We start from the raw sequence: 26,604 nt of genomic DNA on the forward strand, positions 1-26,604 counted from the left end.
TCCAAATCCTACACGGGAAGAAACCCAAATATACCCAGACCGTCATACCTGTACCCGTGAAAATCTACAAAAACAAATATTTATTTATTTATTTATTTATTTATTTATTTATTTATTTATTTATTTATTTATTACTTAGATTTGTATGCCGCCCCTCTCCGAAGACTCGGGGCGGCTCACAACACGTGGAAAAATCATAAATAATCTAACAAATTTACAATATTTAAAGATTTAAAAAAGACCCCATATACTAACAGACATACACACAAGCATACCATATATAAATTAAACATGCCCAGGGGGAGATGTTTCAGTTCCCCCATGCCTGACGGCAAAGGTGGGTTTTAAGGAGTTTACGGAAGGCAGGAAGAGTAGGGGCAGTTCTAATCTCCGGGGGAAGTTGGTTCCAGAGGGCCGGTGCCGCCACAGAGAAGGCTCTTCCCCTGGGGCCCGCCAACCGGCATTGTTTAGTTGACGGGACCCGGAGAAGGCCCACTCTGTGGGACCTAATCGGTCGCTGGGATTCGTGCGGCAGGAGGCGGTCTCGGAGATATTCTGGTCCAATGCCATGAAGGGCTTTAAAGGTCATAACCAACACTTTGAATTGTGACCGGAAACTGATCGGCAGCCAATGCAGACTGCGGAGTGATGGTGAAACATGGGCATACCTAGATAAGCCCATGACTGCTCTCGCAGCTGCATTCTGCACGATCTGAAGTTTCCAAACACTTTTCAAAGGTAGCCCCATGTAGAGAGCATTACAGTAGTCGAACCTCGAGGTGATGAGGGCATGAGTGACTGTGAGCAATGAGTCCCGGTCCAGATAGGGCCGCAACTGGTGCACCAGGCGAACCTGGGCAAACGCCCCCCTCGCCACAGCTGAGAGATGTTTTTCTAATGTGAGCTGTGGATCGAGGAGGACGCCCAAGTTGCGGACCCTCTCTGAGGGGGTCAATAATTCCCCCCCCAGGGTGATGGACGGATAGATGGGATTGTCCTTGGGAGGCAAAACCCACAGCCACTCCGTCTTATCCGGGTTGAGCTTGAGTCTGTTGACACCCATCCAGGCCCCAACAGCCTCCAGGCACCGGCACATCACTTCCACCGCTTCGTTGACTGGGCATGGGGTGGAGATGTAAAGCTGGGTATCATTCCCATATTGATGATACCTCACCCCATGTCCTTGGGTGATCTCGCCCAGCGGTTTCATGTAGATGTTGAATAGCAGGGGGGAGAGGACCGACCCCTGAGGCACCCCACAAGGGAGAAACCTAGGAGTCGACCTCTGACCCCCCACTAACACCGACTGCGACCGGCCAGAGAGGTAGGAGGGGAACCACTGGAGAACAGTGCCTCCCACCCCCAACCCCTCCAGCCGGTGCAGAAGGATACCATGGTCGATGGTATCGAAAGCCGCTGAGAGGTCAAAAAGCACCAGGACAGAGGATAAACCCCTGTCCCGGGCCCGCCAGAGATCATCCATCAACGCGACCAAAGCGGTTTCCGTGCTGTAACCGGGCCTGAAACCCGACTGCTGGGGACCTAGATAATCGGCTTCTTCCAAGGACCGCTGGAGCTGGAGTGCCACCACCTTCTCAACAACCTTCCCCATAAAGGGAAGGTTGGAGACTGGACGATAGTTATTAAGCACGGCTGGGTCCAGGGAGGGCTTCTTGAGGAGGGGGCGCACGAGCGCTTCTTTATAGAGTGATGGAAAAACTCCCCTCCCCAAGGAAGCGTTGGTAATCTCCTGGGCCCAGCTCCGTGTCACCTCCCTGCTGGCCGAGACCAACCAGGAGGGACACGGATCCAGTAAACAGGTGGCGGAACTCACAGCTCCAATGGCCTTGTCCACTTCATCAGGTGTCACCAGATCAAACTCTTCCCAGACAGGTGGACAAGTACGTGCCCCAGTCACCTCGACTGACTCGTTGTCAGTCGACTCTGTTTTACAATTGGAGTCGAGGTTGGCCCGGATCTGAGCGACTTTATCAGCGAAAAACGTGTTAAACTCCTCGGCACTACTCTGCAAGGGCTCCCCAACTCCCCCCTGGTTAAGAAGGGAGCGGGTCACCCTAAACAGAGCGGCCGGGCGGGATTCCGCTGATGCAATCAAGGCGGCATGGTATGCGCATCTTGCCGCCTTGAGCGCCACTTTGTAAGTCTTAATAAAAGCTCTTACAAGTGTTTGATCGGATTCAGACCTACTCTTCCTCCATCACTTCTCTAGACGTCTCTTTTGGCGTTTCAACTCCCGGAGCTCCTTGTTGAACCATGGGGCTCTATGGGGTCTAACGCCACGGAGAGGTCGCAAAGGCGCAATCCGGTCAAGAGCCTCCGCCGCAGCCCTGTTCCAGGCCTCCGCGAGAGACTCCGCCGAACTGTGGACGAGTGCCTCTGGAATAGCCCCAAGCGCCGTCTGAAAGCCCTCTGGGTCCATCAGGCGTCTGGGGCGGAACATCTTCATTGGTTCCACCTCCCTGCGGGGGAGGATTGGAGCCAGGAAGTCAAGCCGTAGTAGAAAATGGTCTGACCATGACAAAGGCAATACTCTAAGCCGCTTAGTCTCAGACCATTACTCAATTGCTCGGAAAGGAATACCATGTCAGGTGCGTGCCCTCCCTCGTGAGTCGGACCCTGTATTACTTGAGTCAGGTCCACGGTTGTCATGGTGGCCATGAACTCCTGTGCCAACCCAGAGGTTTTGCAAAGTGACGGCAGGTTGAAGTCCCCCAGGACAATGAGTCCGGGGAACTCCACCGCCAACCCGGCTACCTCCTCGAGTAGCACAGGCAGGGCTTTTGACACGCAGCTGGGAGCCCACCTGAACCCCTAAGTCCAACTTCATCAAGAGAGACTCGCAACCCGCAATTTCCGGAGCAATGAGTCCACGCAGGCAAAGGCTCTCCCTGGCTACAATAGCCACTCCTCCCCCCCTTCCCTGGGGTCGAGGTTGATGCCATATCTGAAACCCGGCTGGGCAAATTTCAGAGAGAGGAACACCTCCCTCTGGGCCCAGCCAGGTTTCAGTAATACATGCCAGGTCGGCCTCCTCATCCAGGATCAAATCCCGGATGAGGAGAGCTTTATTTACTACCGACCTGGCATTCAGCAGCAGCAACCTGAGCCCAGGGCCAGAGTTACACTCACCACCAGTACCCAAGATTGGGCTCACAGAGCCAGAACAAGGGACCGTTATTAAGCAACGATCCCTCGTTCCCCTGGAACGGCTAACTCTGTGGCCCCCGCCATATCTGCCTCTCCCCAGCAACACAGGGATATTCTGACCCCCTGCCCCCCCAGAGATCAGTGCCCCTTCCTCTCCTGTCTCCCGAGCGTCAGGTGGGCCAAACCTATCATTCACACTACTATCAATAAACTCATCCATACCATAACCACCCCACCCCCACCCACCCAATCATGCCAGTCATTCCATTCATAACCACAAGTATATTTATCCCAGTCATCCATTACTTTAGAACCCCAATTACGATAAAAATCAATTAAATTAATGATAGTATAAAAAAGCAGTTAATAACAATTTAAAAACACTAAAACATTAATATAAATATATAAATATATAAAATATACGCTAAAATTATAAGTTAATATAAGTTGATTTTGTTGATGGTATAAAACAGATCTTAAAATATTCTTCAATCATCAGTAATCAGTCAGTCTAGGTATGATGTTCTTCTGGTCTTCAAAGGTCTTAGGTCTTAGTCTAATTTAAAAAGTCTTGATCTTAATTTTCTCTCTTTCTAGGTGTCTTTTTAAATCAGTCCACAAGGGGGCAGAGTTCTTCAATTCATCCACAGTCCGCAAGGGGCATAGTCTTTCAGCAATGATACACATAGATCTCAAAATTAAGGTTAAGAGGGGAAGGAGGGGAAGGGGGGGGAAGGGAGTTGATAGAATAATCCTCAGTTTTTTGACTCCCCTTGGCCCCCAGTAGCTCTCACCCACTGGTGCCATACGGGAGGGGGCTAAATTAATTGCCCCTAAATGTCCTCGTTCATCTGTCGGCGTTACGGCTGACTTCCGCCACTGGACTCCATTTCTTCCCCGCTGTCTCTCTCCCCCACGTTGTCTCTGTCGTTCCCAATCAGCACCATCTCGACACCGGACCTCTCACCTCCGGAGTCGGGTTGGGGATCCATCTCAACGGGGACTCGACTCCCTTTGCTCCCTACAACTCCTCTCATCACCTCCACGCCGGCGCCGCGAGCCTCCGACCTCTGTCCGGTCCCGCCGCCATTCTCCGCGCCGGCCAGATGTTCCTCCGGTGCCGCGCTCTCTGTCAGCTCTCCCTCGGCACCCTCGACACCCCCTCGGCAGTGACTCAGCATTCCTCCGTCCTCTCCTCTCTCCAGCAAGGCTGCATCTCACAGAGGCTGTATCCTCTGCGAGGCTCCACCAAACGCCGAACGCCGCCGCCATCTCCGCGTCTCAGCTGGCCACCTTTCCTTGCCGCGGTCTTTCTCGGCGGCCCCCCAACAGGCGGGAACATTCCCGACCCTCAGGATCATAAAAGTAGGGGGACAAAGTGGCCAGTGGACTCTGACCCATCTCCAACCGTCTTGAGCCTGGATTGACCCATTTTTCTGATGATTCCCGTCGTTTCAGAGGAGCAGCGGACCCACCATGCTCCTCACTGCTCACCCAGAACCGGAACTCTTAGTCATCTAGTTTATCTAGTATATATATATATATATCTGTAGCAAATTGAAATTTCTTTTGATGATCTCACTTAATTCCTGCAAAACATCTAACTACACACAACTCTTTTAAAATTAATCGTGGTAGATTGCACTATCTACTCTGATATCCCTTCCACAGCACCTTAATGTACCCTGATAGGAATAACATCAGAAAGATCGCAAATAGGGAAGTGTGGGATCTCGATATATTTTCGCAGCCGGAAGGACGCATCGGATCACTGGTTGCCTGTTCAGATGGGAGAGAAACCTGCTGTTTTCTGTGCAATAATCACACAACGAGAAGGAAACCCAAATATTCATTCTTTGCACATCAGCCAGTTTAGGATGGGACCGAGACAAGGGCAACCCAGAACAATGCAATGATGCTAAACGTAGTCGGGAAGCCTCCGTTGTTGAGAAAAGCAATTTAAAAAACACCCTTCCTCTCTATCTCTCATGATTAATCTTAAAAGAGTTGTCTGTAGCTAGATATTTTGCAGGAATTAAGTGAGATGATCAAAAGAAATTATAATTTCTCTCTCTTTCTCTCTCTCTCTCTCACACTTACACACAGAGGGACCCCATCCTGTTCCTTCTAAAAAGGCTGCTTCCAAACACCAAACACATGCAGGGAAAGTGGAGTGAGGCATGAAAAGGAATGAATGAAAGGGGTTGAGATTCCATCTCTTCTGACTGGCTGGTGCAAAGTGTCCCCTGTGTCCAAAAGGCCAGGGTGAAAGGGATTTTGACTTGTTTGGCAAAAGGCCCAAGGAGAAAAGGCAGTGCCCAACTGGCTGGGGGTGGAAGGCTTGGGACGAAACAGGCACGGCCAAGTGGAGGAGGCAAAAACTGCTATACTGTACTCCTCTAGCTCATATCTAGAAGGTTAAAATCCTTGAGTAACACACATTTGTACTAATATATAGTAAACTTAAATATATTGCTTATATAAAAATAAGGAAAAAGATATATCATACTTTGAGTCTTTGGCTTTTCCTCACTTCCACAGTTTCTTTCTTCTTGAGATTTTTTTGCCAGGATATCCTTATCTTCATTATTCCTGCTTTCCAGAGTTTCTGTGTCTTTATAATCATCTACAAATGTATCTCTTTGCTGGAAAGATTCTTCCTTTGGAGGATCTGAAGATATATACTGCTGCTCCAACTTTAACTGAATATTAGAACTTTCATCTATTTTTCTGTTATTATCATGTTGAACTGAATCCTTTTCAGATCTACTTTCATGCAATTCATCTGGCTTATCTTCAGTATCAAAGTTTAGATGGCTTGCTTTAGCCTCTGTATTATCACCTTCAGAGCCACTTACACTTGCATTTTCTTTCTCTGATCCTATGTTGGCTTCCAACATATTAGATTTGTCCTCCTGTGTACTTAATAAACTGTGTTCATTCTTTACCTCCAGTTCAGCAGCTAAGGCAGTCTTTATCGAACATTCTTCTTCTTCGTGGCCTACAGTTACTATTTCTTCAAGTTCAGTTATATCAGGTTCCATAATGAGATCATCCTCTCCTATCTCATCAACAGTTACAAGCTCTTCCATATTGGTTGGATACCAAGTTTCCGCTTCCATGTCACTTCCACTCTCCCAGTTCTGCTGAGAAAAGGCAAATTTTATAAACCCATAGACTGCTTATTACAAATTGTTTTAAGAATAAATTATGATCGCTTTTTTATTCTTTGTTAGATTTATATCTTAGCCTTCATTCAGGATCTCAAGGATCTGACTCAAATGCCATGATAAATAATATATAGCCGATCCGAGTCCTCGGAGAGGGGCGGCTTACAAATCTAATAAATTATTATTATTATTATTTATTCATATTTACTTATTTATTATCAATAAATACATGTGGATTTTATTATTTATTATTTATTTAGTGATAGTACAGTGATACCTTGTCTTACAAACTTAATTGGTTCCGGGATGAGGTTTTTAAAGTGAAAAGTTTGTAAGACGAAACAATGTTTCCCATAGGAATCAATGGAAAAGCGATTAATGCATGCAAGCCCAAAATTCACCCCTTTTGCCAGCCGAAGCGCCCATTTTTGCACTGCTGAGATTTCCCTGAGGCTCCCCACCATGGGAAACCCCACCTCCGGACTTCTGTGTTTTTGCGATGCTGCAGGGAAATCCCAGCAGGATAATCCCAATATCACAAAAACAAGCGCTTCACTGGCAACGGAAGTCCGGAGGTGGGGTTTCCCAGTGAAGGGAGCATCAGTGAAATCGCAGCATCGCAAAAACACCAAAGTCCTCGAAACCCCATCTCCAGACCTCTGTGTTTTTGCGATGCTGCGATTTCACTGAGGCTCCCCTCACTGGGAAACCCCACCTCTGGACTTCTGTTGCCAGCGAAGTGCCTGTTTTTGCGCTGCTGGGATTCTCCTGCTGGGATTCCCCTGCAGCATCACAAAAACATGGAAGTCCAGAGGTGGGGTTTCCCATGGAGGGGAGCCTCAGGGGAATCCCAGCAGTGCAAAAACGGGTGCTTTGCTGGCAACGGAAGTCCGGAGGCGGGGCATCCCAGCGGCGGCGGTGGGTTTGTAAGGTGAAAATAGTTTGTAAGAAGAGGCAAAAAAATCTTAAACCCTGGGTTTGTATCTCGAAAAGTTTGTATGATGAGGCGTTTGTAAGATGAGGTATCACTGTACTTACATTTTGTTTTTAAATTTCAAACCACATAATAAAATACAAAAGTATAATGCAAGAGTATATAGTGCATCAAAACACATCTTAAAATGTAAACAGCATTAAATAAGCTTTACAAATATTTAAATAATAATAATAACATAAAAAGTAGGCCAAATTTGGAAGAAAAGTATTCAATATATAAGTTCAAAAAAAGGTATTTTTGAAGGTAGCACCTTCCATCCTGGAAAAATGTCTCAAGCTATATGTCTATTTATAAACTGAGAAATATTTTAAAAGTGAGAGAAATAAATAAATATACAGTATTTCCCTCAAGTTCTTTTTTCTTAAGTGATAAGGGAAGGGGTTAAGGGAAAATTTGACTTAATCTTAAATAACAGATTATTTGAGAAAAAAGATAATACTTCTAAAGAATTTCTTATAGATGGCCTGGCTTTCCTGCAATTCCTGTACCTTTGTAAAAATTCTAATTTAATACAAGTAGTCCTCAACTTACAACAGTTTATTTAGTGATTATTCAAAGTTACAATGGCATTGAAAAAATGGACATGACCAGTTTTCACACATGACCATTGTGGCATCCTCATGGTCACTTTATCAAAATTTTTGATACTTGGCAACTCAGGATCATGTGATTCCCTTTTATGACCTTCTAACAAGCCAAGACAATGGAGAAGCCAGATTGACTTAACAACAGTTTGAATAAGTTAATAACTACAGTGATTCAACTTAATAACTGTGACAAGAAAGCTGATAAAAGAGGGCAAACATACGGTACTTAACAAATGTTTCACTTAGCTACAGAAATTTTGGGCTCAATTGTGGTTGTAAGTCAAGGATTACCTGTACTCTTATAATTATGTAATTTGTGCTAAGCAGTAACTGAACTGAGAACCATTTTATTTAACCAAATTTAACCAAATTTCAATTCCATAGGAGTCACAGTCCTGGATTTTTGATGTGTTCTGTAGGTCAGTCCGTTTGAGTTGCCTTGATTCAAAAGGTTTTGTCCCATCCTGCACCATTTCATCCAATTAAAGGTTACAGACAGAAGAGTTTAGTAGTATATAGATATAACATACCATAATATTTTTGGGTTTTTTGCTATTATTTAGTTAGATTGAGTACCTACTGAACTTACAAAAATAAACATGTAGTCTAATTAAACAAAATAAGTTTTGGTAGCAAGATTGTTGTTTTGTCTATAAAACAACTGAAGTTCTTTTATAATTAATGTTAATAATGATGAATTAAAATTATTATTTTTACATAGTACTTATTATTACCTCATTTTCATTTTCTTTTCCTTTCTTTACATTATTTCTTTCAACTATACCAGGTGTCACGTCCTCTGCCTTTTTAGCATTGTCTTTTAATTTCTCTTCATCACTTTGCTTTTGCCCGATACTGTCAGGCATCATGATGGATTTCTGTTCTGCTGTTTCCTCCTTAGCTGTGTCTTCACAATGAGAATGTTTATGTTCTCTCAATCTTGTCTCTTCTTTTCTTTTGCCCTTTGAAGCAACATCCAATGTTTGATTTTGATATTTATCAGATTTTTGCTTAGATGATTTTCTGTAATAATCTTCTTTTCTCATCTTATAGGCAGGCAAGAGGTAAGCCCCTTTTGCACTGGGTGAGCCCCCTCTTAAATATTTTTCTTTGTGCCCTCGGGTTGCTTCAACATGCTCTTCCAAGTCCAGCTGCCGTAAATAGTGTTTTCTTTCATGAGTCCACATGTCACTCCGATCTCTTTTCTCCTCCACATTCTCTCTCCATGGCAGTAATTCTTCATCTTCCTCTCTCTGAGAATAAGGAAACTGATCCCTTGGCTCTCTTCCATTTCCCCACTCTGTTCGGTTTGTGCTTAATGGGCTACGGGGAGAACTACAGGAAGTGAAGCTTGGAGTCCACGATCTTGGAGAATTTGAGCAGTTTATGGGGCTGCGGGAACGAGGCCTTTCCTGTCCATATCTATAGCACAGAGAAAAAGTGACATGTTACATATTATGATAAATAAATCAGCTGCTATTTAACATCCACAGTTATTTTATCTCTTTTTAGATGTAACGTATGCATTTTAAATTGTCAATAATATTGACTATCATGCTTGCCTTAGAATAATATTTGCCATGTGGTTTGTATCATACTGTATATTTAATCAGAGGAGCAGAAACAAGTGTAAAATTTTAATATATTACGATGATAAGAAAAATAACTCAATACCAGTACTAAAAAGGACCCATGGGGCTGGCCTTCTCTGGATCCTATCAACCAAGAATGCCAACTGATGGGACCACGGTGAAGGGCCTTCTCTGTGGCGGCTCCAGCTCTCTGGAACCAGCTGCTCCCAGAGATCCGTACCCTCCCCACCCTACTGTCTGTCCACAACGCTGTAAAGACCTGGCTTTTCCGGCAGGCCTGGGGCCCTTGACCAAATGAGATACCATCTAGGATCCCACCATGAGAGATATTAAGGGTTTTGTAATTATTTTTTAAACTGTTTCTTAAAATATTGTTTTTATTTGTTGTAAGCCATCCAGAATTCTTGAGGAGTTGGGTGACATATAAATTAGATTAATTAATAATAATAATAATAATAATAATAATAATAATAATAATAATAATAATTGTTTATAAATTTGTTTTATAATATAAAACAATATAAATTAAGTTAACATATATAACTAAACAGCTCTGGTGGTGATATTAAATATTTATTCAGGAGAAGGATATTTACATTTCTTATCTTAATCTATCTTTGTTCCTAAGGCAAGGATGGGATGGTCCCAAAACGTCTGGTCCTGAAGCAAAGCCATTTCCCCATCTGTGCCTCTCTATGCTGTATCTCTCCATTTCTGGTCATCACTATCTATGGCTTGGCTGCTGACATCTTCCAACATCACCCAAAGCCGTCCAAACTGTCAATCCACCTTCAACCAAAACCAACCCCCCATAACCAAAACTAAATATGCACGCCCCTTACTTCCTCAACATCAACCAGTGCTAATCTTAAATTCAAACTAATGAATTCAACAAGCATTGTTAACAAAATACCTGAAATCCTTCTCTTATTAAAAACTGCTAAATTTGACATTATATTTATCTGTGAAACATAGCTAAACGCATTCCTCTCCAATTCTATTATCACAGTAGGAGATTATCATGTTTACCGATCTGATCACAAAATTCGTAGAGGAGGTGGAGTTGCAATCCTCTATAAGAAATCACTGAACCTAAAAATTGTGCATGTTAGACATGAACTCGATCTTCCTGAAACTATCATCTGTGAACTGACCTTAAATACCAGTTTGCTTCCTACTATGTTTAAAGCCCCTGATTATGGCATCACACGTGCAAACAAGCTAACCTCACTGCTAACACTGGTGGCCTCCTACCCATATCCTCTTATATTTCTTGCTGACCTAAACCTACCTCATATAAACTGGATCCTAAACGAGTGTACAACTGAACCCATACATGCAACCCTTTACAATGCTATTACTAGTCTAGGGCTAGATCAACTAGTAACAGACAATACTAGACTCAGAAATTGTCTTGATCTCATCTTCTGCAACAGTTTATACTCAATTTACGGACTACAAATCAAGGAACCTTTTTCCAACAGTAACCATTGCATGATTGATTTTTGTCCCAATATATGTCCTTACAGAAACCACCTTAATGATGGGATAAACAATTACAACTTTAAAAACGCTAACTTTGATATCATAGATACTGACTTCTTATCTCTTGATTGGCATACACTATTCTCTGGCTGTAATACTGCTGAAGACTACTACAATATATTTTTGCTTGAAATCCAAAGAGTCATTAGATTATATGTACCACTAATAATCAACAAAACCAAGAAAAATAAATTACCCATAAAAATAAGGAAGCTCCGATCCAAAAGAAGATTTCTTTGGCGATCTTCACTCCTCCGCTTGCAACAAAATATCTTATTCCACCAGAACTGAAATACTGGGATTAAACAATTTACAACTACGTCGCTTCCGATCTGATCTAAATGTAGTTCATAAAATCATATACCAAAATGTCCTTCCAGTTAATGACTGCTTCACCATCAACTGCAGCAATACATGAGCATGTAATACAGTAGATTCAAACTAAATGTAAACTGCTCCAAACTCGACTGCAGAAAATATGATTTCAGCAATACAGTGATCAATGCCTGGAATGCACTAGCTGACTCTGTGGTTTCTTCCCCAAATCCCAAAAACTTTAACCTTAGCCTGTCTACAGTCGACTTCTTCCCATTTCTAAGAGGTCTGTAAGGGGCGTGCATACTATAATCTCTGTCCTACTGTCCTATTGTCCTCTTTTATTGTTACTTTTTTTAACTTATGCTTATACAAACTACTACTATCCTTTACATGTTTGATAAATAAAATAAAATATCTTCACTACTGGAGCATTTTCAAGAATGGCTCAGCTGTTCACTTTCAAGAAGGAGAAAAGACATGGAGTGATCAAGTGGCTCTTTGCAAGAAAGGCAATTCTTGCTTTATCCAATATGGACTGTTTTTATTAGGTAGGTATAAGCAATCCATGCAAAATAAAAGTGATTTAAAAAAACCCCAAAGTAAATAGTATAACATATTATTTTTCAAATAGGAGAAAATTTCAAACTGTAAGGAACTACTAGTCTATCTTACGTGAATATTTTTTCTAAACTTTCTAGCTTATTCCCAAATTATTTGGAAGGACCAATAATATTTCTCCTCTACTGAAATCACATTATTTTTCCATACATCATAAAAATAGAACAATATCAACATGAAAAAATACCTGTCTGCTTCTCTCATCGTATCTCTTTCTCTTTGAGAATGGATATTTTGGATTATTGCTGCCACATTCTTTCCTGGTTTCTAAGCAAAATAAACATATAGTAACTGTAAATAAATGTATACTTCAACATTCTTAAAATGAAGTCTAGTCAGATGGCCTATCCTCATCATTGCATCCTTCATGAATTCTTTCCAGTTTTTCTTGTAAACAAATCAATTATATTTTTCAATTAATTCCTTGTTGATGTGTACAGGTAATCCTCAATTTACAACCAGAGCTGAGAGTGGAATTTCCATTGCTAAAAGAGGTGGTTGTGAAGTGCAATGTTACAGAAGGGGCAGAGCAAAGCCCTTCATAGTATAAAGCCCAGCCTCAGCCTGGCCCAGCAGTGGGGCTGAAAGGAGCTTCTCCATAGAGCTCTTGAGCAGCAAGAAGTTTGAGCTGCAGCGCGAATCCCTTTGCAGCACAAAGCCCAACCTCAGTCTGAACCAACAATGTGCTGCAAAGGGGCTTCTTGGTGTGCATATGATTCTAGGGCTACGAAAGGCTCCTGAGCTGTAGCACAAAGCCTTTTGAGGCACAAAGCCCAACCCTAGTGTGACCCAGGAGCACAGTGCAAAGCTTTAGCCACTCCATCTTAGTTAGCATCCGCGATCACTCTCACTACTCTGCACTCCACTGTGCCAGCTCACCTTCACTGTCTTTTTGCTTCAATTACTGATGAGGCATGCCTGGTCTGACTCTTCATGAGTCAGCTGTTGGCCACATGAGGTCATCTTCTCCAGCTCTGGGAAGGAAACTGCCATATGTGATATGGAAAGAAAGCCTCATGCAGCTAACAAACCATCTTGCAAAGGACCAGGCTGGGAATATTTCATCAGCAGTAGAAGCAAGAAGGTGGTGAAAGTCAGCTAGGACAGTATGGCCCACAGAGTGCAGGGGGTGAAATGCAAGGGTGAGTGAGCTGCCAAGCAACCACATTATGATCACGTCACCATGAGGACAGGTTCAGCACTACTGTTGCTTCAAATGGTAATAAGTCAAGGACTACATGTATATATAAAAAATATTGATACTTAAACAAAAAAAAACCCTTTCCTAAGCAGATATTTAGGAAACAATCACAGTACTTCAAATGGCCCAATAGATTTTTGCATTAATTTCCCACATATTCATTCATATTGCTTAGGAGAATAATTTCTCTTTAGATAATATTTCTTCATTTTTTTCTCCAAAACTCATTCTGATTGCTACATTACTGGAGCATACCATGCATCATCATCAAGGTATGAATTTGTATTCTATGCATCCAGAACAGCTCATGCTTTCTGCTAACTATATTAATTATTTCATTCATACAGTAGTTAAATCTACATCTTCTCTTCCCTATAGTATTCATCAACTCCATTCCATAAAATCAATTAGCTTCATTCAAATGATTATATATACGACTGTCCTTTTTGTTTTACTATTCTTCCCTCCTTATGTCCTCTAGGTTTTCTTTTGTTTTTTAAGCAAGCAACTTTTTCTTAATATTACCAAGCTTTATCTGCCTTCCCCTTTGACAAATATAGAACTCCTCAATTAACCTTTATAATAAATTTCCTTTTTCTTATTGTTTTTTTTTTCATATTGTTTATGGAATATTTCTCAGTTTACTTTTCCTATTAAATGGAAATGCTACTGCAATTCTCAATAGACATTGTGATACTAGAAGAAAACTGATGACTGGAAGACACATTTATAAGGAACTTTGCAAAAAAAAATGTGGGGACTGTTGCTAAAAGTTTGTTTCACCTTGTCAGTGGGAGGAACTCTCTGGGATGCTGAAAGACTCATTATGCCTCTAAATTGACTTTTTGTCCAAAAAACCCCCATGGATACCGTGTATGTAATTCAAAAATAGGTTCCCAATTTTGTTCACCATTAATTAAAATAAAATATTGATATCCCTTCTTAAAGCTTTTAGTCAAAGACTTCATTTGAATATCTCAGCTCTGAACACCTAGTACAGTGATGGCGAACCTATGGCACAGGTGCCACAGGTGGCACGCAGAGCCATATCTGCTGGCACGTGAGGCGTTGCCCTAGCTCAGCTCCAATGTACATGTGTGTGCCGGCCAGCTGATTTTTGGCTCACACAGAGGCACTGGGAGAGCGTTTTTGGCTTCCAGAGAGCCTACGGGTGAGGGGGGGGATTTTTACCCTCCCCCAGCTCCAGGAAAGCCTTTGGAGTCTGGTGAGGGTGAAACACAAGCCTACTGGTCCTACCAAAATTTGGGAAATGGGCTCGGGGGGGTGGGAAGCTGTTTTTGCCCTCTCCAGGCATTGAATTATGGTTATGGGCATAATTCACGGACCTAGTATATTAGGTTCATTGCATGCATGCATGCATGCATGCATGCATATTTATTATTTATTATTTATTATTTATTATTTATTATTTATTATTTATTATTTATTATTTATTATTTATTATTTATTATTTATTATTTATTATTTATTATTTATTATTTATTATTTATTATTTATTATTTATTATTTATTATTTATTATTTATTATTTATTATTATTTTGATTGATTGATTTGATTTCTATGCTGCCACTCTCTGAGGAATCGGGGCAGCTCACAGTATATAAAATATACAGTACACAATATCTTAAATCCAATTAACTAATTAAAAAATCTAAAAAAAACCCTAGAAAACCATTAAAAAGTCATTCCATTCATTTCACATTCTCTCAACACATTCTTTGGCCAGGGGGCAAAGATCTAATGGCCCTAGGCCTGGCAGCATAAGTGTGTCTTCAGATTCTTACGGAAGGCAAGGATGGGGGCAGTATGAATCTCCAGGGGGAGCTGATTGCAGCCCCCACAGAGAAGGCTCTCCCCCGCCAAATGACATTGTCTAGTTGACAAAACCTGGAAGACCCGTTGTACCTACCTGAACGGTCTTCTCGATGCACTGGAAGGAGAGTCCAACATGGGTAATGTACCAATCCTATTGGTAGAGACTGAGTTATAATTAGCATAATAATAGCTACCGCCCCCTTACTGCTCCCATGAGCCCCAGTTTTAAAAACGAAAAACAATGTAAGAGGATAACCAACTTTTATTAATACAACTAACTTCAACTCCCCATCTCCGACGTCTCTGAACTTCAACTAGTCGGGTGGGTTTGGACTCTCCTTCCAGTGCATCGAGAAGACCATTCAGGTAGGTACAACGGGTCTTCTCCACTGCATCTGGAAGGAGAGTCCAACATGGGATATACCAAAGATTTACTGCCCATGGGAGGGAGAAGGTCTTGACTGGGACGTTGGAGATGCACACACTTTCTGTAGCACACGTCTACCATATGCTGCCTCAGCAGACGCAAATGAGTCCAACTTGTAGTGCTTAATAAATGTCGTAGGTGCCGCCCAAATAGCAGCCCTGCAAATGTCTTCTATTGAGGCCTGTGTCATCCAGGCCGCCGATGTGGCCGCACTCCTGGTTGAATGAGCTGTTAGGCCCAGCGGGGGGGTCGTGACCTCTCGCTCTGTAGGCTTCCAGAATGCAGTCCTTTAGTCAACGGCTTATCGATTTGGAAGATAGTCCAAGTCCCATTCTGTGTTGAGCAAATGAAACAAACAAAGTCTCAGACTTCCTGAATGCTGCAGTTCTGATATAAATCTTTAGAGCACGTCTTACGTCAATTTTATGCCATCTTAATTCCGATGGATGATTTCCATGCGTGCAGAAGTCAGGCAATATAAGTTCCTGTTTCCTGTGGAACAAAGTGTTCACCTTGGGAATGAATGATGGATCCAAGCGGAGTACCACTCTATCTGGATAGAAGATACATAAATTTGGTCTCACAGATAGGGCTGAAATCTCTGACACTCTGCGTGCCGAAGTAATCGCTACTAGGAAGGCTGTTTTCAAGGAGAGGAGCCTAAGCGGAATTGATCTCAGAGGCTCAAATGGTGGTTTTGTCAAGGCCTTAAGTACTATCGATAGATCCCATGAGGGAAACCTCCGTACCGGTGGTGTATGTGAATTTGAGGCTCCACGTATAAAATCTCTGACCCACGAATGATGGGCTAGCGAACGAGACTCCGGTATCTGAATCATGGTGGAGAGTGCTGCCACTTGTCTCCTTAACGTGTTAGGAGCCAGTCCCCGGTCTATTCCTGCCTGCAGGAATTCCAACACCGTAATCACCGATGCCTCCTTGGGGTTCTTGCCCTCCTTGCCACAAAAGGTGCAAAAGGCAGCCCACGTGGCCTGGTATATCCTGGAAGTTGAGGGACGTCGAGCAGCCTGAATTGTATCGATGACCTTCTCCGGTAGATCTTGCTGTTTTAATCTGTGCCTTTCAAGTGCCAGACAGTTAGTTGTAGCCACTGGGGATCCAGGTGTAGCAGGTTCCCTTGGCTGAGGGTGATGATGTTGTCTGGCATCCTCCATGGTAGAGCTACTGACAGAGCCATCAGGTCGGCGAACCACGGCCGGCGTGGCCAGTGTGGTGCCACCATCAGAACCTCTGCCCTTTCCTGGAGAATTTTCTCTATGACCCTTGGTATCAGGTTTACTGGAGGAAATGCATACAGCAGTCCTGTCGGCCAGGGTGACCGCAAGGCGTTGACCCCTTTTGTCCCCGGTTCCGGAAAATGTGAATAGAACCTTCGGGTCTGCGTATTCCGGTGGGTGGCGAACAGATCTACAGCTGGAGTCCCAAACCTGTGCGATATCTGTTGGAAAAGCGCTGGGTCCAGCCTCCATTCTGTCGGGTCTAATGTAGTCCTGCTGAGCCAGTCTGCCTGGGTGTTGTTGGTCCCGGCAATGTGCTCTGCGGATAAGGACGCTAGGTGAAGTTCGGCCCAATCGAACAGATTTGCCGTCTCGTCCATGAGGCGACGCGACCTCGTGCCCCCTTGGTGATTCAAATGGGCTCTGGTCGCCACATTGTCTGTAAGCACTAGTATGTGTTTGTCCTGGACAATAGGGTGGAAAGCCTGGAGAGCCAGGAAGACCGCTCTGAGTTTGAGGAAGTTGATGTTTATAGGTGTCAATTCCTCTGCTGACCATGTGCCCTGCGCCATGTGGGGGCCGATGTGAGCTCCCCAACCGTAAAGGCTGGCGTCTGTAGTGAGAATCATCTTGTCCTGCGTCTGAAAGGAAGAACCTCTGAGTATTGCAGGCGATGTCCACCATCTCAGGGAAACCTTGACGTGTCGTGGTATTTGTGTTAGCTGATGTGAGTGGCCCACCTTGGCCCTTTGTGCTGGCAGTAAAAACCACTGTAGGGCCCTGATGTGGTGCCTGGCCCAGGGCACAATCCCTATAGCCGAGACCAGGGTTCCCAACACCTTTGACAACAGTGACATGGGGACCTGTCTGTGTTGGTTGAGTTCGGCTATCAAACGTTGCATATTCGCTATCCTCTCTGGGGAGAGTGAGACTGAGCCCGACAAGGTGTCTATGATCGCTCCCAGGTGTAAAAGCCTGGTACTGGGGACCAATTGGCTCTTTTCCAGATTGATGGTAAAGCCATGAGCTTCCAATGTCCGTATAGTTCGGTTTAAGTCCTGTCTTGCCTGCGTTGGCGTCCTGGACAGTATGATGATGTCGTCCAGATACGCCATCAGTCTGATGGATTGAGAGCGCAGGTGTGCCGTCAGGGCATCCAGGAGCTTGGTAAAAGTCCGTGGGGCTGACAAAAGGCCGAATGGCATGGCCTTGTATTGGTAGTATGTTCCCTCTGAACAAAAACGGAGGTATTTCCGGTGCGATGTATGTATGGAAACGTGCAGGTACGCCTCCTTCAGGTCGATGGACGTTAACAGATCCTGTGATCTGATTGAGGTCAAGATAGTTTGAAGCGAGTGCATGTGGAATCGCCTGTATTTTATGAAAAGGTTGAGTTGCTTCAGGTTGAGAATCAACCTGCAACCTCCTGAAGCCTTGGGAACAATGAAAATCCTTGAGTAAAATCCTTTTCCCTCCTCCTGTGGCGGTACCGGCTCTATGGCTTGAATCTCCAGCAAATGAGCAATTTCGTTTTGTAGTTGCTGCTTGTCTTGCGGCTTTCGGACCTTTGGGCAGTGTATAAACCGGTTGGGGGGGTTGGCCTACAAACTCCAGGCGTAGACCCCCTGACACCGTAGCTTGGACCCATTGGTCTGAGGTGGTGGTGTACCAGGAGGCGTTGAAGTGCTGGAGCTTCCCACCGAATGGCAACTGGGTGGCAGAGTCACTTAGAACGGCGGAAGCCTCTCTGGGTGTTCCCCCGAAAGGGCCGCCTCGAGCCCTGGTAGCCTCTGGGTCAGTCTTGGAATGACCCCCGGTCGCTTCTGAAGGTTGGGTTTGAGAACTGACCTTGCGTGTACGACCTTTGGCCCTGACCTGCCCCTGTGGTGCTATCCCAGCGGGGCGTTTGGCGCCTTGTATATGGCGCTGATCTCCGGTCCTGCCGCCTGCCTGTTCTGGGGAGGACCTTCCTCTTGTCTTTGTCCTCAATGAGGACTTTGTCCAATATATCCCCAAAGAGCATAGAGCCTTGAAATGGGGCTGACGCCAGTCTCCATTTGGACTTCAGATCGGCTGGCCAATGTCGAAGCCACAGGAGGCGGCGTGCTGCAAGTGTGGTAGCCATGCCTCTGCTGGAAAATTTAGCCGTGTGCAATGTGGCATCTGCGGAAAATTCCGCCGCAGCTCGTAGTTTAGCCAGGTCCTGGCGTAGCCTTCCATCCTCCGGTCCTAGGCGAGATTGCATCTCCTGTATCCACCGGAGAGAAGCCCTATTGATAAAGAAGGATGCAGCCGCTGCTGCTCTAAATCCCCAGCTCGCCATCTGGTGTGCCTTTTTCAGGAGTATCTCCGCCTTCCGGTCCTCTGGTTTCAAGCTCTCCCCTGTTTCAGAGGGCACCAGGGCGCTGGAGACCAAGGTTACGACCGGTTGGTCTATGGGTGGAAACTCGAGGAGTTTCTCCACCTCCTCGTCGAACGTGTAGAACCGACGTTTCAGATTGGATGGACCTTGAGCCGCAGCTGGGTATTGCCAAGGGCGCTTGGCTCCTTGCAGAAAAATATTCAATGCCGGGAAATGTTCTGACTCGGGCTGGGGTTCCTGAAGCAAGGCATCTGGGGTCTTGTCTGCATCTTCTGCTGTCTTAGTTGTACCTGGTAGGTTCATCACCTGTTTAGCCTTAAACAACAGAGTCCTGAACAGTGTTGGCTTAAACAGGCCTACCGGTTGAGGTTGCTCGGGAGTGGTTTCGTCCTCAGAGAGGTCATACTCCCTATCGCTGTCCTCTCCCATGAGTGGCTCCTCTGATAAGGACCCCAGGCCCGAGGGGGGCGGTGCTGACCAGATCTGTCCAATTGTTGCTTGAGAAGGTTGCTGGCCATATTTATTGGCCCCAGCCGCCATGCCTTGAGAATAAACGTTGGCAATAAGATCCTGCAAGTCAGGTGGCATATCCTGCCAGGTGCTTGTCTGCACCCTCAGTCCAGCCGCTGTGGGCGTGAACGTGGCAGCTGCGCCCTGGGAACTTCTTCTAGCATAGCTAGCTGACTCAGGTCTACTCCATGAAGGACCTGGAGAGGACATGGTGCGTAACACAGGTGATTGTCTGTCAGGTGACCAGTCCTCCTCAGAAAACCCAAAGGCCGGCATGGTGACTGGGTCAGGTGTTGAAACCTGCCTCTGGCCCAGTGGCACTGTGGAGGGGGAGGCCTGTAGAGCCGCTTCCAGTTTCTTTTCTAAGGCCTTAATCCGTTTTTCGGCCTCCTTCCTAGCTGAGGCCGAGGCTGGGGACTGTGAAGTCTTAGACTTCTCCTTGGCCTTCCCTTTAGGCTTTTCCTTGGCCCCAGTGGGGGAGGCAGCCTTCTCGAGTCCCGCTTGTTCCTCCATTGTACTCACAGTATTCGAGTTGACTGAAGAACCGTCAGCATTTTGGCCCTGTAGCCTCGTTGCTCAGCAATTTTTTTGGCACTGAGTCAGAAAAAGATGGCCACCGTCTCCTTTGGCCAATCGCGCCTGCGCACTGAGGCTTACAGCCTCTTCGCGCCTACCAGCTGCCGGAAGGACTTCCTGATGGCGCCGTTTGGGTTGCGCAAGTAGCAACCAACATGGCGGCCCCCATGCCGTTTGTGGCTTTTTTGCCCCTTTGGGGGGGGCACTGCGGCCTCCAGCCCCCACTGCGGCTCATGGCAGCTCCCGCTGCATCGCCGGCAGCGCGCTCGTGGCTTCGCTGGCTTCGCCGGGGTTTCCGGCAGTCCCAGCGTCTTTTTCTCACCCTGCGGCTTCCTAGCCGGCGGCGGCTGCGTTTTGTTCGGCAGCCGCCAAACAGCTGAGAGGCGCGGCTCCGTTCCTTATCTAGAGCCTTGCGACAGCGTCCTCAAGCTTCCCAGTGGAGGGGGCGGACCCCTCCACCTTCAGCTGACAGCCCTGGTCTGGCCACGGAGGTCAGGGACCCCAGGCTGGGTGCTCCTCTACGGGGTGTTCCCACGGAGGGAATACAAAACCCCTGAGGAGGATCGGTGGGGGTGCTGCCCGCGGAGGGCAGAAAACCCCTTTCCTCTGTTCTTCCATCATCTGCGATCCTTTCAATCTGAAAGACAAAGAACAGGATTAAACAGGTCAACAACAATCAACTTATTTTTATTTACAAATTAATTCTAAACATTTAACTCCTAAGAGCAAAACTCAGTATGTCTCTACTCTTGGACTGAGTTTTTAAAACTGGGGCTCATGGGAGCAGTAAGGGGGCGGTAGCTATTATTATGCTAATTATAACTCAGTCTCTACCAATAGGATTGGTACATTACCCATGTTGGACTCTCCTTCCAGATGCAGTGGAGAAAAGGCCGACTCTGTGGGACCTGACCGGTCGCTGGGATTCATGCGGCAGAAGGCGGTCTTGGAGGTATTCTGGTCCTAAGCCATGTAGGGTTATTGCCGGCAGGCTTGGGACCATTGAGCTCTAACATTTGCTCCGGCCGTTAGTATGACTGTGATGTGAATGAGTGTGATTACAGGATTTTATGACTTGGGTTTTAGATTGGTTTTATAATTGGGCTTCAAAACTGTCTTTTTGTAAAAAAAATTTACATGTTGTGGGCCGCCCTAAGTCCAATTAATTAAAATAAAATAAAATAAATAATAATAAATAAATATTTTTTAAAAACAATTTAAAAATAATTATTTTGCAGGTTAGTAAGGAAATTTTGTTGGATGTGCATTCTGAATTGTGGGGAATATATAATTGCAATTGCTTGGTCAATGACATAATCAGTCAAAACCAAATGAAAAGAAACATTAAAAGAAGTCATGATTTGCATCATTTTGATGCATTTTGTTTGCTTCCTTTGGTATATTTAAACAAATAACTAGGAAATAGACCCCTATCAATGAACAATGTATATACATATCAGTCACTAGATGGCTGCAGAAAAAGAAGATAAATACTTAAATTTTATCTATAAATCAAAATGCAGTTGAACACCATTTCTGAGCAGCCAGAATAACAGAATGACATGAAAAACAATGATATTACCTTTAGTTGAAGTTCTTTATATCTTTTAGACATTCTTATGAGTAACTTGTCATCATTTATCATTGCAGGTTTCTCTTTATAATATTCTACCATAGCTTGAGCTGCTTCAGTATAAGCCATCTCTAAAAAAGCCTGTGATAATTCAAACATAGTTTAGTTATTTAGTACACAGAAGAAAAGTACAAAAACTACAATAGTGTATAGAATTTATATTTTTAAAATGTAATTTTTCTAAATATAAATTATTCAAACATATGTTTAAGTTTTAAGTTTTATTAGATTTGTATGCCGCCCCTCTCCGAAGACTCGCATATGTATGCATATACATAGTGTGTGTGTGTGTGTGAGTACAGTGGTACCTCGACATACGAATTTAATTCGTGCCAGAGCCGAGCTCATATGACGATCAATTTGCATCTCGAATGAATGGCTTTAGACTTTGCTTTTCGCGCTGAGATAACTGGAAACATGGATTTCTTCCGCCACCTAGTGGACGCTCGGCTCGTATCCCGAATTTGAGCTCGGGTGTCGAACAGAAATTTTGCTCGCGTCTCAGCTCGTAACTTGGAATACTCGCATGTGGAGCAGCTCGTATCTAGAGGTACTACTGTATGTGTTTTCTGTTGAAATCACCCTGGTATTAATGGGAGGAAGCAACTTTTCTTTCCTTCCTTCCCAGCTCCACATATGCGCCATTCCAAGGCAGCTAATTTTTTAATACTATATATATATGTGTATATTTATATCTCTATCTCTATCGCTAGATAGTTAGATAGTTAGATAGTTAGATAGTTAGATAGATAGATAGATAGACAGACAGACAGACAGACAGACAGACAGACGCACACACACATATATACACAGATTCACAGACATACACACATTCTTTTCAACCGAATGGAATAGTCTGGCATAATTTTAGTTGCAGAAACTTAAAGGAGGCTTACTATCTTTAATTCTAGAGGAAAATAAGGTATCCTGATAAATCATCAGTTGTAGAAGGTAAGTACGTAAGTTGACAAATATTCTGCAAACCAGGAAAACAGTTGAATGAAAAGAAAGTGAGGAATGGAAAGGTTGAAACTTTGCTAGTGTTTACTAGTTACCTTGCTTCTCCCTGTTTCTCTTTCAATTACACACACAGATTCGTAAAAAAGGAAACTTATTAGATCTGAGGTATACTGAACACAATACACAAAAGAATAATCATGATATACTTTCCCAAAGAGAAAAAGAAACCTTGTTTCCTCTACAATTCCAAATCCTTTCAACCTCAACAAGTTCAATCCTGAGAGTTCCTAACCATTTTTAACAGAATGTGCAAAACTTAAACAAAATGACATATTTGCATTTTTATAACTAAAAAAAAATCAATACCTGATTGGTAGATTTCATGAGGATATAATTAGTGACTTTTCCGAAAGGAAGTCCAAGATTGATTACATCATTCTCTGTACAGCTTCCTTCAGGAAGATTACAAATGTGTACTACACGGCCTGGGACACATTTCCTTTGTAGAACCTGCAATTATTAAAAATAAATTTAGAAAAAGAAACAGTTGTAAAAAAAATAGCATTTAAACATACAAATTTGAAATCACACTTCTTATCCTGCACTTAGTTTGGAAAAAGCTTGATATTTTTAGAATCTCAAATACTTGTTCACAAGTCCATAGAATCTCCCTTTTAATGTAGCCAAAGAGTCTGGTTAAAAATTTAAACTATCATGTAATCATATATTTAAAGATATGTAAATGACACTTTTATTTAAGATTCAGACTGCAACAATATTTTGGAGAAATCTATAAATTCACTGTTCTACTAATCACTATGCATATATCATCCAGGTCTAAAAACACATCCTATTTCTCTAATTCTCTAACAGATAACTTACCGTCAATGTCTTAGTACACATCACAATGATAAAAAAATAATGAAACATCAGGGGCAAGTAGATAGGTCACATGGTTTGTATCGTGTTGTGTGACTTATGTTTTGCCATTTGCTCACACTCTCTGCCCATGGATAACTATGAATATTATAGATTTACTGGAGGAGTGGATGTTTGATATCTGTGCTGAAAAGGCAACCCAGCTTCACACTTCATTAGTGTTTTACCCTTAGCCTTGAGTAGCAATTGAAATTTGAGACTAAGGAGAATAACGTAATCACATCTTTGCAACTGAAGAACACGAACAGGCTTTGAATGCTGACTTAAGACCCTGCTAGTTAACACTCTGGGGCTTTATTCCTCTAAAAGGAGGTTATGTACCTGATCAGAACAAACAGAGGTTCTTGGTAAACATGTTTTAAAGAATCTGTATTCCTCAAAAAAGGAAGATGAAAGTTACTTTGGATTGTTGGCTTTCTTTTGTATTCTGGAAGTGATGTGTCGGTGTCTGGGGGCTGTTGGGGTCTGGATGGGTGTCAACAGGCTCAGACTCAACCCTGACAAGACGGAGTGGCTGTGGGTTTTGCTTCCCAAGGACAAATTCCATCTGTCCGTCCATTACCCTGGGGGGGGGAATTATTGACCCCCTTGGAGAGGGTTCGCAACTTGGGTGTCCTCCTCGATCCACAGATAACATTAGAGCACCATCTTTCAGCTGTGGCAAGGAGGACCTCGAGATTCGACTACTGCAATGCTCTCTACATGGGGCTACCTTTGAAAGTGTTCAGAAACTTCAGATCGTGCAGAATGCAACTGCGAGAGCAATCGTGGGCATTCCCAGATATACCCATGTCTCATCAACACTCCGCAGCCTGCACTGGTTCCGATTGGTTTCCAGTCACAATTCAAAGTGTTGGTAATGACCTATAAAGCCCTACATCACATCGGACCAGAATACCTACGAGACCGCCTTCTGCCGCACGAATCCCAGCGGCCGATTAGGTCCCACAGAGTTGGCCTTCTCCGGGTCCTGTTGACAAAACAATGCGGTCTGGCGGGACCCAGAGGAAGAGCCTTCTCTATGGCGGCCCCGGCCCTCTGGAATCAACTTCCCCCGGAGATTCGAACTGCCCCTACCCTCCTCGCCTTCCGTAAAATGTTGAAGACTCACCTTTGCCGCCAGGTGTGGTTGGATTAATCTCCCCCCTCCTTTTTTGCTGACCTTATTATGCTTATTATGTTTTTTATTTAGTTGGACTGAGTGTGTATGACTGTTTTTATAATGTATTTTAAATTAGTTTTTTTCATTTTTTTAACATTAGATTTGTATCTATATTGTATTGCTATTATGTTGTGAGCTATCTCGAGTCTTCGGAGAGGGGCAGCATACAAATATTATAATAATAATAATAATAATAATAATAATAATAATAATAATAATAATAATAATATGTCAAATAATGGGTATCTATTTAATATCAGGATAACTCCATTACTACACAAAAATATGTATATTATACAAGTACTATCATTCTTTCTCATTTCTTGTTAACTTTATTTACTTTACCATGGATTTTTTTCTGTTAAATAGATATGGGATGCAGATTGTGATGAAATTTGTATTGCAGTTTCTCTCTGTCATCTTGATAATTTTGGCCCAGTGTAGAACACACTGACTGACTCAATATGGCAGCTGAGTGTTCCATGTGATAGTTAAACTTTGTTTATTAATACTGACTATAGTAACAACTCTGCAAATGGCTTGTGGTTTATTTCCCCATCTAGTCTTATACTTATGTGAATTAGGAAGATATTTCTCTGAATTTTTGTATATGGCATTTTTTATTTTGGGTTTAAGTCATATTTCTCCTTGTTGCTTTGGTAATGGATTTGGCTTATCTCTGTTATGCAACCCAATCTCCAGGAGCAATTTCAATATGGAACAGAAAGTGACTCCAATGGAATTTAGTGTTCAGGAAGAACTTGGTAAGTGGATAAAATGCCAAATCCATTCTAAACATCTGGATGACTGTGTGGTAGACTATAATAAAGAAGAAAAAGGCTACTGCAATGTCCATCAGTGCATCTTCACTGAAGGACAGTGAAAATGAACAGAAGCTATGGGGACTTACTGAATACTGGAGATACCAAACTGATTTACAAGAAAGAACAATGGAAGAATAGAAAAGAGGGAAGGGAAGACAAAGTGTTACATGACCAGTACTTTTAAAAAACTAGCAGGCAAAGTAGATAACAACAAGAGCTGGCAATGACCAGAACGAGCAGGAAAGAACGGAAAAGAAATAGACAGAGGGACTAATTCTGGTTATATAAGACCAAGCTTAAGAACAAACACATTCAAAGTCAGAATTGAAAAGACAGCAACTTGCAAGTAATGCCATATTTGCAAAGAAGCTGAAAAAACAGCAGACGACCTGCATGGATGCTGGAAGAAGATCAGACAGAATGACTACAAACAATGGCATGACAAAGTAGCAACAGTGATGCATTGGAAAATCTAAAGGAAATACCAGTGCAATTTGCCTGCAAGCAAAAACAATGAGATCCAAAAAGGAACGGAAAAATGAAAAGATAAAGTGCTCTGGGACATTAACATACAAACAGAGAAGCACCTGCCACATTCCAGATTTAACAAGAAAGTCAAAGAGTCTTGATAGGGAACACTGCAATGACTGAAAATATCATAAGAGAAGAGAAGAGAACTGTAGAAAACCACAAAATACAAACGCCTGTAAATAAATGTAGAACAATTGTGGCAAAAGAAAGCAACCAATTGTAACAGGCACCATGGATGCAATCCCAAAACATACAATCTGGAGTACCACTTGAATGCCTTTGGCATTGGCAAAACCACAATCTATTAATTGCAAAAGGTAGCTTTACTTGGAACAGCTTGCATCCTGTGACAGTATCTGTAACATTATCAAACAACATGTGCCTATCTCAGGCCCTTGAAAAGGATTCC

General features: G+C 43.4%; 1 protein-coding gene and 1 long non-coding RNA gene across 2 annotated transcripts in view; one reads left to right on the top strand and one right to left on the bottom strand.

Moving 5' to 3' along the window:
• LOC139167802 (uncharacterized) overlaps positions 1 to 26,604 on the top strand; it is a 115,660-nt gene that overhangs the window by 51,049 nt on the left and 38,007 nt on the right. The window lies entirely within an intron of this gene.
• RBM20 (RNA binding motif protein 20) overlaps positions 1 to 26,604 on the bottom strand; it is a 111,558-nt gene that overhangs the window by 21,510 nt on the left and 63,444 nt on the right. The window contains exons 6-10 of the mRNA XM_070752738.1: positions 23,106 to 23,249; positions 21,729 to 21,860; positions 12,183 to 12,262; positions 8,657 to 9,344; positions 5,678 to 6,311 (exon numbers count right to left, since the gene is read on the bottom strand). Coding sequence (XP_070608839.1) covers positions 5,678 to 6,311; positions 8,657 to 9,344; positions 12,183 to 12,262; positions 21,729 to 21,860; positions 23,106 to 23,249 — 1,678 coding nt within the window. The remainder of the gene's footprint in view (positions 1 to 5,677; positions 6,312 to 8,656; positions 9,345 to 12,182; positions 12,263 to 21,728; positions 21,861 to 23,105; positions 23,250 to 26,604) is intronic.

This window comes from Erythrolamprus reginae, chromosome 5 (assembly GCF_031021105.1).
Source record: "Erythrolamprus reginae isolate rEryReg1 chromosome 5, rEryReg1.hap1, whole genome shotgun sequence".
Lineage (NCBI taxonomy): Eukaryota > Metazoa > Chordata > Lepidosauria > Squamata > Dipsadidae > Erythrolamprus > Erythrolamprus reginae.